This window comes from Ischnura elegans, chromosome 5, assembly GCF_921293095.1.
Source record: "Ischnura elegans chromosome 5, ioIscEleg1.1, whole genome shotgun sequence".
NCBI classification, from domain to species: Eukaryota; Metazoa; Arthropoda; class Insecta; order Odonata; family Coenagrionidae; genus Ischnura; species Ischnura elegans.
Genome location: NC_060250.1, coordinates 27,627,284 through 27,639,863, shown reverse-complemented (window position 1 = coordinate 27,639,863; position 12,580 = coordinate 27,627,284). Strand labels below are relative to the sequence as shown.

Sequence of the window (12,580 nt, the reverse complement as noted above, 5' to 3'; positions counted from 1 at the left end):
TTAGTGTTAATACATCATATTTTTAGGTTGGAAATATTGTGTAGTAGCAAGCTGCCTAGCTAAAAGATAGTTAATTCTTATATACTAATTGTAAGAAGAGATTCGAATTTAGGAGAAATGCATCCTTTGATTCTTTTAACTTTTCATTTTCAACAAGTCGCATTACCTGAGTGAGGACGGAAAAACTGATCACTCTGATGGTGCGAATAATACTTGGTATCGTTTTTACGCGGATCAAATATCGCTGCAACGCTCATGAATATTCATGTCAGTAAGCGATGCATATTCATGCCGAGAGAGAACCGCTGCCCTTGTGGTTGGAGTGGGGAATAGGGGCAAGGTCGAAGAGTCCCTTATATTACGAGTTGCAAAAGAAAGAATCGAGACGGGAAAGGATTTCAAAACTCGGGTGAAAATTTAATCCGCGCGCGCACGCGTGAATGTGCATTCCCATCCAAAAACGCCGAGTCAGGAATATAACGATTGTGCACGTAAGGAGCACGCGGAGATAACCGTGGGACGTGGTGTGACCGGAGAGGGGCCAATGCCTGTCCCAACCCCCCCCTTTTTAAACCCCTTCCTCTTGCTTCTTCAAGGATAGTTCACACCAAACGCAGGCCACCCGATGAGGACAAATTGAATTGTGATAGCAATAATTAATGAAAATCTCGACGCCTAATCTGTGCCATTATTTTTCTTTTCGTCGGGAGAAATCAATGTAAGAAAAATCTTCAGCTTTTCAAGGAACGCTCTCAGCGAGCGAAGGTTATTAATTTATTCAGTAATTCAAGGGTGATTGCGAACTTATTTTTAATTTATCTCCTCATTCCATCTATTATTTTGTTTGGCGTTATCAATCTAGGGAAAAATCTTCAAATTTTCAAGGAACGCTCTTTGGGAGCGGAAATTTATCGATTCATTCAGTCATGTAAGCATAGTTGCGAAAGTATTTTAATTTTTTTCCTAATATCCAATGCTCTCAACGAGTTCATCGTAGTCTTGTTGAACTTGCAGGTATTATGTAAGTTATTTCTTTATTATTTTACAGTGATTAGATTGCTTTGTCTAATCTGTGTCAGATTTTCTTTTCGTTTGGTGATATTAATGTAGGAAAAATCTTCAGTTTTTCAAGGAATTCTCTCAGGGAGTGATATGCCAAATGATATTAATCAATTTAATTAGTTATTAATTAATTGCAAGTTAAGCATGTTTATAATGCATCTTAGTACCGAGAATTTCTGTGATATTCACGATACCATTTATACGATGTGATATTCTGTACTTTTCAAATAAAAACTTAAGAGAATACGCATAAATGCGAACGTATTTTTATTTACTTCCTCCTTATATCCGCTACTCTCGTCGAGCTCATCGAAGTCTTGTTGAAGTGGCAGGTGCTACGTAATTAATTTCGTGATTCATCACTCTAATTAGATATTTTTTGGCAGATTTAGGCCTAGAGGGCGGAAGGTATCAGTTTATTCAATTATGTAAGCATAAATGGTAACGCATTTTTAAAAATGTTCTCCATTTATCCGCTACTTACCACGAGTTCTCTAAGTCTTACTGAACTGGCAGGTACTGAGTAATTAATTTCGTATTTCTTTTTACAATATATATTAAACAATTTTTGACCCAACTAGAGGTGTAAACACAGCAGTGAAATTCGATGTCAACGGCGTCTGTACCTAAGTATTTATTACGGCGTGCGATGCGCGCTCCAGCGTCTATGGCAAAAATTGGTCTCTAACTTTTAAAAATTGTGTTACAAATTCTTGTAACTGGAAAAAAGTATCAAACTAGAATTAAATATCAAGCATGCATCTTAGTAATGAGCATTTATGGGAGATTCACGATATAATTTTCAAACAAAAATCTTAAGAGGATAAGAAAAATTTAATGATATCAAGTTTATCGAGAAAGAAATACGACCTCGGAAAATGCCCTGAAATGGCTGCACTTTAATATTTTATTCAGAGGTTTTAGTGCTTTTAACTACTGCTCTGTGCATCGAATCTGAATTTTTTTTAGTTGAGCGTTGAGCTCACGCCAGGCTAAGCCACAAGCTTATGGATTTCAAATACGAGGTAAGGTAAGAGATCGCATCCCTCTCACTGGGCCATTAAGTACCTCTAAAATGTCTTTGAGTGTCTATAAACTCCAATCGGAATTGAAACCAAAACTCTTCGACCAGCAACCCACCTTAAAACCACTGTGTATTATACTCTGTCATTGTAGGTATATCCCTCAAAATTATGGTGAGAAAGGATATTGGTACGAAGAGAAATTTGCAGTTTGCCATAGTAAATTAATTTTGCTGTGAATTAAGTAAGGATGAAGGTATTATTATTCGTTACCTTATTACAACTCCCAAAAAGTAAATTATGGGAGCAGCGTTTTATCCATATAATTTTAATCACATGTGGATGAATCCTCAAACGCTTACTTTAAGTGGAATAAATGTAATAAGGGAAGTTAAAAATATAATTATGCCTCTAGAAACCGCAGAAAAGAGACCTCCACGAATAAAAAAATACAACAAATATAGCATTTTTTGTATTTTTTGATTCGTTGCCCTGGAGATGGGATTCATTAAATTCCGAATCGCTGCCAAAAATTATTTTTTTATTGCTGACACTGACGACCTGTACACTCAATATTTTAAATGGTTGCATAAATCAAAAGGCAATAGAATCAATGAAGCAGCAGTAAATAACATCAATACGGCCTTCGTTAAAACTTCAGATACCCTTGAGAAACCGACCAGCATTAAATGTACTACTTCCAGAGAATCCTTTAAAAGACGACTTTCTGCTAAAGAAAGCCTACTACAATGCTCAAGACTTTCTAAAAGAGTCTTTTGTATCTTAACCTCTTTCTTTGTGTTTTACTTTTTTGTATTCTTATGTAACGTTATTCTTGTATTATAACTTTTTTTTTTCATCGCATAACTTGTCCCACATTTTACTCTGGTAAAGTATCAGGACCAATGAATATATTATTATTATTATTATCGGTCGGAAAATGTTGGGGCCACCCAAAAAATTGACGCGGCGACATAGCCCAAAAGTTTTTATTTAACATCATTACGGTCTTTGGATACTGCTCTTTGGGGCTTACTTGTAATCGTTACACAGCCCCTTAGAGGATCGTTTATCGGTGGGAGAGCAAGTACCAGAGAGTATTCTCGGACTCCTAGGTGTGTCCTCTGAAGGATACAACACACCGAGGCCGGGAACCAAGTCCGAGACTTATACGCCCGCGCTCCCGGGAAGGGGTTTGAATGGGAAGGAACAAGGATAGAGGCGCCGCCGTGATAGGAGCCCGTCGACGCCTCTGGGATAGGGTTGGAAGTGAGGGACGGGGTAAACACCTCACCACTATAGATTATTATTATCCTTATATTTCCCAGGCAGTGGATTCGGGGGTCCCAGGGCGGGCCCAGCAAAGGATACGCTCTCGAGGGCCGGGAACCAAGTCCGAGACTTAAGCCCGTGCCACCTCGAGAGGGGGAGGACAGAGGAAGGATACGAATGGGAGGCATCGCCGCGATGAGAGCCCGACGACACCTCCTGGGGAAGGATAGGAAAGGAAGGGAGGGGACGAGGAATCCCGCACCGTCACAGAGGCGGGCGGTTCCTACGACTAGCGAAACCAAGCGTACGCAATTAATGTTCTAACAATCTTGGAGGACCATTCTATGAGGAAGAATGATCCAACGATCAAATCGTTAGATATATTTCCCATGCAGTCAATCCTTTTATTACACCGCATTAAAAATATTGAGTGTATAGATCGTCGGTAGGTGTCACCGATCGTCAGCTTAGAATACGCTGCCAGTGTTTGGGACCCTCATGAAAAAGGCTTAATAACAGAGTTAGAACGCGTGCAAAGAAGAGCTGCGAGGTACGTGAAAAGTCGTTACGATAGTATTTTTTGTGTAACTGACCTCTTAGATAAACTCGGATGGGAATCTCTGTCAGACCGTGGACTGAAAAATACTAAACCTATTATATAAGTTCAAGAGCAGTGTATTTTCTGACGAAGTTAGCCATCCATGTCTTACGAACACCAACATACTACGGTAAATCAGGTCATACGGATAAAATAAGAGAGATAGCCTGTAGAACAGGTAGATTCAAAATGTCGTTTTTTCCACGATCAATAAGAGACTATAACGGCGGCGTCATAACAAAAAAATAGATTAGATGACTTGTGGTAAGTTTTGCCTTCGTATGAATGTGGTAGTCAAATTTGTTAGTATGCGTAACGTTTTTTTGGACCGCGTTGTGTGCATGCGGGAATCCTATTGCATCCTGCATGCTGGTGATTGATCACCCCATGCCAAACACCCCAGAGGTGGCTCGCAGGGTATTACGTAGATGTATAGAAGCGGAAAGGGCTCACTAAATAGCGAAACCAGGCATCAGCCATTAATGTGCCGACGATTTTGTTGGATTTTCCAATTAAAGAGAAAAATCCATCGATCCAATCGTTGGATACCTAGAATGGCGAGAGCGCGTACCAATAGCTGCGGTATTTTTGCCCACGTGATGAGATGTTTTCATCTTCTCGGAAGACGACGGCAAAGGCGCGCTCGCCATGCGTCGAGTCATCGTGGGAGAGTGACGATGCGGGGACGGAAGGTGGAGTAACGCGTCCGTGTGACACAATCCCGTTTTCCCTTTTTCCGCCGAAGACGCAATAATCTAGCCGCTTCCGCATCTTTTGCCCCTCATCAAAACACACAAGACTTATGCATGCGCCTCTTTTCCCCTCCCTCTTATTCAATCCTCGGAAGAGCGTTCGCTCAGCGGTCATCACCATATGCCATTCTATGAAATCCGACGGCGCGAGGGAAAGGATTGACTGCCTGAGAAATATAAGGATTGCATTCTTTTGAGCGTGGTATCGCGGTCCTCTCCCCATCTGCTCGCATTAAAGAAGACCCCGCGAAGACGCTTCCCGGAAGGGTTGGAGATCCCTTCCGCATTAATTCAAAAAATGCGTGCAGCAACTCGGCTGGGAATATTATGGAATAGCCAGCTTCTGCTCGGGGCAGGGGATCAAAAAAAAGAAAAGCGTCTCCCGTTAACCGAAAGGGAAATGGGTTCGCGGAATCGTGTGGTCCTCCCGTAAAGGCCAACGGCCACCCCTTGAGGACCTTGCGATTTCCGTGGCACGCAGGGCCGGCTTCGGACGTACCCTTAAGCTGTTTGAAAATTTTGGCTGTCATGTTCCACAAATCTTTCGGAATACAAAATAGGAATACGCATGGAGTGGAATCGATCAGGCATCCGGATAATTTAAAATTGAACAATATTCTTAACCATTCTGGATTTGAGTCAGTTCTTTTTGTATAAAGTTTTTGGATAGGCGAGCATAGAGCTCATCCCATGCAATGGGTGAGATACAAACATTCAAGGTAAGGGCACTTGTTATTGTTACAGGGTCACTTTGGGTGTCGAGGATTTTTTTGTGCGGAGATGCGCGTTGGCGTCTCCCTCGATTTGAACCTGGTACCCTGCAGTCAGATGCAATTAAAAAAAGGTAACTTTTTAAACTTGTGGAAATATATGCTGATCCCACGTATCCAGATTAAAAAATTAGACTTTTCAACTCATGGTGATAACAAAAAATGTAATCTTAACAATGAAATAGACACTAAATATTCGCATACTTCCTCAAATGTATCTTTAAAATATTAAAATTTTTGTGAAGGAATAGAAAAGTTTTGCTGTTTAAATTATTTCAGTAAATTATGGTCGCATTTAAGAAAGGAAATTTTTTTATAGTGGTCCTGTGTGATCGGCACTTCACCTTTATCTGTTGACCATTTATTTCCAGTTAGTTTGGTTATTTTACTTCCTTCCTCAGGTGTTCCCAAAGCCTTTACCCACTGATTATTCTATTCATTTAGCCTTTTCCTACCAATTTCCTCGGAATCATATCATATCATATTCCTTACCATTACTACCTAATCACTTTTCTTTGCACTTCGTCTACGTTTTTTATCTGCCCGCTGACCTTAAGTTCGATATTACTACGACAGTAACATGTATGTGCCAAATTTGAGTGGAATGTGGTGGCAATTTTATGCAAGGACCACTACGCGAATATTGCGGATTCTCAAGTTGGTCTTCGGATGTGTTGTCACCCTCCGCGAATTTAAATGGGATTACGAAAATCCCCACTTGGATCGCTGACGGGCAAAGCAATCCGGTTTTCACGGATAAATAAGCTATAATCAGGTATGATAACCAAAATTTTATCCCTCATACATCATAGTCATAACTTTCCAACGCTATTTATCGCCATTGCAAATACTATATTGTAAAGTATTGGAAAAAAGTGGATCGCTCGGCACTCATAGCATGCGTTGCGGACATTTTTGAAAACTGATTAAAAAGAGACCGAAGTGACGACAGATATCAACCTCTAATGGGATTGAATGGGGTCTCCCATGTGTAATCCTCACAAATATTACAAAAGAGGATCCTCAATCCTTATCTTTATCCCAAATCCTTATCTTTATGCTGCCAGCTGATGTTTGATTGTAATAGAGTTAGGTATTAATGATTTCAACATCGCGCATTGAAATATATCATGGAAGGTAAAATTTGAACAAGGATGTTTCAATTTCGTGCTAGCAAGACTGACTATTGCAAATAGGCAGTTAATAAGGATTTATTCCTATTAAATCTAACAATTTTATGGCGGTTTGCCTACCTTCTGGTGAAGCCTATCTGTGACGGGAATGCAGAATGTACCGAATTTGCCAAATACCTCAATTTAAATCAATTTTGAGAAAAACGTTTTAAAAATGGGTTGGTGTTCTTCCTATGAACTCCCTTGATTGGTTGATATTTGGAGGGAAAACATTTTTTCCACAGGAAAAAATTGTTGTCCAGAAAGGGTTAAATATTATTTCATGACATTTCATCACTTTTTACTTCGATATTCAAGCCAGAAAAATTCATCAATTCAACGCCGCGCCCTAGGATATTACAATAGATGATTTTCAAGTCATATTATTCAAGTCATAATATTTAACCCTTTCTGGACAACACTTTTTTCCTGTGGAAAAAATGTTTTCCCTCCAAATATCAACCAATCAAGGGAGTTCATGGGAAGAACACCAACCCATTCTTAAAACGTTTTTCTCAAAATTGATTTAAATTGAGGTATTTGGCAAATTCGGTACATTCTGCATTCCCGTCACAGATAGGCTTCACCAGAAGGTAGGCAAACCGCCATAAAATTGTAAGATTTAATTGGAATAAATCCTTATTAACTGCCTATTTGCATAATGTGTTGTCGAAGACCGTGCATTTAAATGGGTTTACGATAGTGGCCACTCGCGTCGATATAAACAAATTGATCCGAGCTTCGCGGGGAAACAAGGTATTAGTAGCGATTTTAACCAAAATTTTTACACATGATGATGTGATCTATCGAACTCATAACAGTTCAATGCTGTTATTCGCAATTACAACTTTGTACCGCAAAATATTGAAAAAAAAGCACATCGTATTGCGCTCATTACCGCGCCGCGGACATATTTGAAAACCGATTAAAATGCGACCAAAGTGGCCACAGAAATCAGCCTTATAAGGGGTAGAATAGGTTAGTTTCCTTCATCATAGAAAACGAAAGCCATTGATTGCGATTCATTACCCAACATTTGTGTATTCATAATATACTAGTTATTTGGTTTTAGAAATCCCAGTTTAGACGAATGTTAATGGTCAATTTTAACCTCATTTGAAAAAGGCCAGATTGGCGCCCATCCGGTGCCATTCCACGTGACATCAAAGGGACCCAGATTGCTATACGAGTGATCGGGAGTTTTACATCGTCTGAGACTATCAATGCATGCATGTGGCATAGAGCTCAGGGAAACATCTCTTAATAATCACCTATTAAAACAGCCTATCGGTCGGAAAGTTTCCTTCGTTTGATAAGGTATTAATAATCCTTATTAAAGCCAAGCGTTACCTGCTAGCAGCCTGCATCGCAGCGGCACACATATCCTCGCCCAAAGGTCACCTCACAAGGCGGTAGCGGAAACTAGAATGACGTCACACGGGCTTTTCCCAGCATTCATACTTAGCCGTCGCGTTTACGCGCGCTTGAAATTTTTCACTTTTCATTTGATCGCGTAATATAGATATCGCCATTTAAAAATCTGAAAGCGTAAAATGCGTACTCCAGGAGTAATAATCTTTCGATTTAGGCAATAAAAAAATAATAGGAAACCACCCTATTTGGCCTCCTCAATGCAGTCCGATTGGTAGTCGCTTTGGACCACGCTTTGGGCCTGTCCATCAGCGCGACGGCACGAGTGGGTGGGTGGCCGGCTTTTCCCACCCACCGTCCGGGACGGCCGCAGGTGGCGGTCGCGGTGAGGGGTTTTTGCGGTCCGACAGAGAAAGAGTCGGTGGGGACATAAATCTTCACCGATTAACGACATGCACTCTCTCTCTCTCTCTCTCTCGCATTAGCCATTTCTCGGAGCGATTCCCTCGCGATATCACTCAACCCCCCCCCCCTCCAATCCCACCTATTCTTGGTATTGGGAGTCGCTCGTAGACGTTGATTGAGCTGCCTCAGTCTCAGAGGATTCAAGGAAGGAAATTTAAATGCTTTCGCGGGAAGTGCGGAAGAAAAAGTTTCGCTCTCTTCACATCAAAATACCCGAAGGATGCTAATAATACACGTAGAAAATAAAATATCCCTAATTATGTTTCTTATTCCGGCATTCCTTCTCCGAATGCATTCTCAGGAATTTTGACGTTCACAATTACTCTCACTGTGACTTCAGCATATTCATCTTGCCTCTTTAGCTTGAAGCATATCCCTCGGAGGACGTAGTCTGTTGTTAAAATGTGGCATACCTGTTTTCTAATTTGAATGGCAGTCTTTCAGGCTAAAACAGCGCAATAACGTTTCAAATTAGCGCATGATATATGGTAATAATACCACTTCTCGTCCCCTGATTAACCTTGCAATTTATCTTGCAATCATATTAGCATTATTTCTAAGATTCCCTAGTTTTCCACTCGGGAATTTTCATCTCAGTATTTAATCAACGCGCAGATGCTTTGGTTGCCTAATTTTTACATATTCAGTACATACATAATTTACATGCATATGTATTTCGAAATTCTTTTATATTTAAATCTGACTTTGCGTATTCTTACATAATTAATTGTAATTTGGCATATAAATAAATTATATTTATTAACAGTAGTTTTTATTAATCACAGATTACTTACACTACATTTGCAAAATTCAACGCCATATCTGTCTGATATTATGAATTTTAAAAATATGTTGTAACTAATTCATAACATGCAACCTAAAAAATATCTTAGCTAACTTTCTTTAGTTTATTCCATACTTAACGTAGACTTCTCAGATTTCAATGTAGTTTCAGAAGGGACGTCTAGCAGTTTGCCATACGTTTCAGATTATTTGGTTGCAATATGAATTTGGAACTCTGCAAATCTCTCTTTTTGCCGGTTAATATTTTAAAAAGTAACTGTAACTAATTGTAAGCCCATTTACACTTTTTTGGAATATTTGGGGGTGAGTAGAATTATGCAGATATAAGGACGACCAAATCCTGGTTATAAAATTCTGATCTTTGTGGTTTACTTTGCGTTCGCAGGTTGTGTGTACGGTGGTTCGGAGTACGGTGAGGGCGAGGCAGTGGTGACGGATGAGCAGTGCCTCAACTGCACGTGCTCCCGTGGGGCCCTCGTGTGTCACTTGCGCGCCTGCCCCGCCCCACCCAAGGCTCCCGGGTGTACGGCCGTCCGACCGCCAGGATCACACGCCTGCTGCCCCTCCATCGTCTGCGGTCAGTATATCAAGATTCCCCTCCAACAATTGCAGTTAAAAGTTGTATCAAGCGACCACCAAAGTCCACTGATTCGTTCAAATTTTGACCCCATAAGTTTGGTTTGGTAACGTTCCGGCACATGAAATAAATAATTACGGAATATTATTCACAAATTACTTGAGAATTATCATGCAAAACTTCAAATCTATCTAAAAAAAAAGTTTTCGGGGGTTTTGGCTACCTTTTTTTGATGTCAACCCTCTGTACGCCACACATACGCAGTCCAGAATGCTGAAAATTGCGGCACGGTAGCCTATTGAGATCAAGTTAGGGTATTTATAGGTTTCTGAGATCGCTGATTACGGTTTGACTACGGGACTTTAAAATAAATCTGAAGTTTTTCGAACACTAAAAATCTAAAATTATTATGTCGAATCCTTAAATTTTGCTACTTAAAATTCTACCAAGTTTTTCCTATTATTATCTAACAAATGGTGGTTGATGATCAAGCACATATGAATGATTTTCTGAGTTGGAGACACCAGCTATGTACTGCAAAACTCCTTGTTCCAAGTTACTGCAATGCTATGCGCAAGCTTTAACATAAGCTGGAGCACAGTTGGAGGATACCTTCATTTTTTAAGCATGCTTTTCGCATCTGAAACCCTCTGCACGGGTTCAAACATGCTCTTTAAAGCCTAACATGTATAGAATAGCTTAAAATAGTACTTTTTTGTGAAGGAAAACGTAGGTTAAACCGTGCGGCACTTTTTTCCCAGCAGATCACATTTCACTTTCGGTATTATACGTTCTCGTAAAAAAAACATATCGTAAAAACATTTATTGGCATGCGAAAAGGAAAGGGGAAATGTTAAATTAAATGGATGAGAGAAGTAAATGGGAGGACGTTGACACCGAAAAGGCGAAAAGATGCTTAGGGAAATAAATAATATAATACGTCGAGAAATCAAAAAGACAATAGAGGCTTAATCAAAAGGGCAGGATGAAGGAATGGGAGTTTCAGGAGAAGGGAGAGATAGGCGCGTTGTATGCCAAAGTGAGGTCGTTTTCGGGGGGCAAAACAGAGAATCCCATGCCAAATATTAAAGCTAAGATGTGCTTACTGAGTGAAATGAGATTCAGAGTAGACGGAAGAAATACAAGACAATCATTATGGTAGCGGAAACAGGCCAGAGAGACTTAAAATAAAGAAGGAAAACGTGGTGGAGGTGAATGATTTCGGACTGGGATTTAGATGCGGAAATTGAGAGTTCCCTTCGGAATATGAAGGCTAGGAAAGCGGTGGGGGTTGATAATATTCCTTGTGAGCTTCTACAGAATGTAAATAAGGTTGTTTATATAAAACTTTTCTAAATAGTCCATTAGGTATATGAGGGAGGGTCTTGGTAGAAGGATTTCGTACACTCAGTTCTAATTCTGCAACCGAAAAAGAAGAACGCTGTAGAATATGGAGACTTTAGGACTATGAAACTTATATCAAAGGCAGAAAAAATAATATCAATTTTTAAATAGAAAAATGGAGGCGATGATAAGGAATAATTTGGGTGAGGGTCAGTCTGGTTTCAGGAGTGGAGAATTAAACCGTGATGCGATGATGAGTGGAGAGGGACCAAGAATATAACCAGGACGTGTATCCCTTCTTCGTGGATTTTGAAAAAGCGTTTGATTGCGTAGGCTGGCTAAGTTGATTAATATTTTTAATGAAATAGGCATAGATTGGAGAGATGGGTGACTGCTTAAAAACCTATATATGTCTTATACTGCTCAAGTGAGGGTGGCGAACGGAGAGTCACTCTGAGCAAGGATTGGTAGAGGTGTGAGACGGGGCTGTCCTCTATCGCCTTCACTGTTTATCGTATATGCAGAAGAAATGGTGCGGAAGCATGGGATGAGTTAGAGGCAGGAGTTGAATGAATGAAATGATATTGTAATCAGTGAGGTTCGTGGATGATCAGGTATTGATTAGCCAGTCGGCGAGGGGTTGCAGGAACTGGTGAATGCGTTAGAAAGATGATGGCATCAAGTTTTATCATAAGAAGTCTAAATTTATGCGATTTTGTAAAACACCCCAAGCTAGAAATGCGAGGCTCAATATAAAAGTAGGTGGTCACAAGATTTAGCGGGTGAATAAGTTCTACTATTTGGGCAACTCATTTAAGAAAAAGGTCACAACAGTAAGATATCAGGAAGGGACGTGTGTTATAAAAAAAAGGCGATCATGAATAGGAAGGCGGAGAAGTATTTAAGAGTTTCAATAAAATACCGCTGAAGAGTTTGATTAGCTATTAGGGAACGTGGTTAGTCATGGTTGGAGGGAGAGAATGATTTTAGATGAAAGATAGACCGAGTACTGAGTGGAGAGGGGATATTAAAAACCGTGCTTGAGGGAAGAATGCTTGGTAGGTGGGGAAGGGGGAGGATTGAAAATGACACTTACGTGTTGAAACCATGGTCGGTTGCTGAGTTGTGATATTAAAAGTGTGGGGATTACCATTGTGTTCTTCTTTTTATCATGGATATAAAGAACTTCCACAAAATCGAGCCGGATACGATTTTATACGATTATAGGAGGTAGGAGTATAATAGGATTGGTAGACGGAATGGAGGAGGATAGGTTGTATTGTGTTCTGAAGAGGGTAGTTCATGGTGAGAGTGGAGACAGCCAGAGTGATTCTCAAACGCTCCACGAAAATTAACTTAACAGCTAGAATA

General features: G+C 40.1%; 1 protein-coding gene across 1 annotated transcript in view; it reads left to right on the top strand.

Annotated features, from left to right (window-relative positions):
- Positions 1-12,580, top strand: part of LOC124158629 (flocculation protein FLO11-like) — a 112,108-nt gene that overhangs the window by 55,223 nt on the left and 44,305 nt on the right. Inside the window, exon 2 of the mRNA XM_046533818.1 lies at positions 9,674-9,865. Coding sequence (XP_046389774.1) covers positions 9,674-9,865 — 192 coding nt within the window. The remainder of the gene's footprint in view (positions 1-9,673; positions 9,866-12,580) is intronic.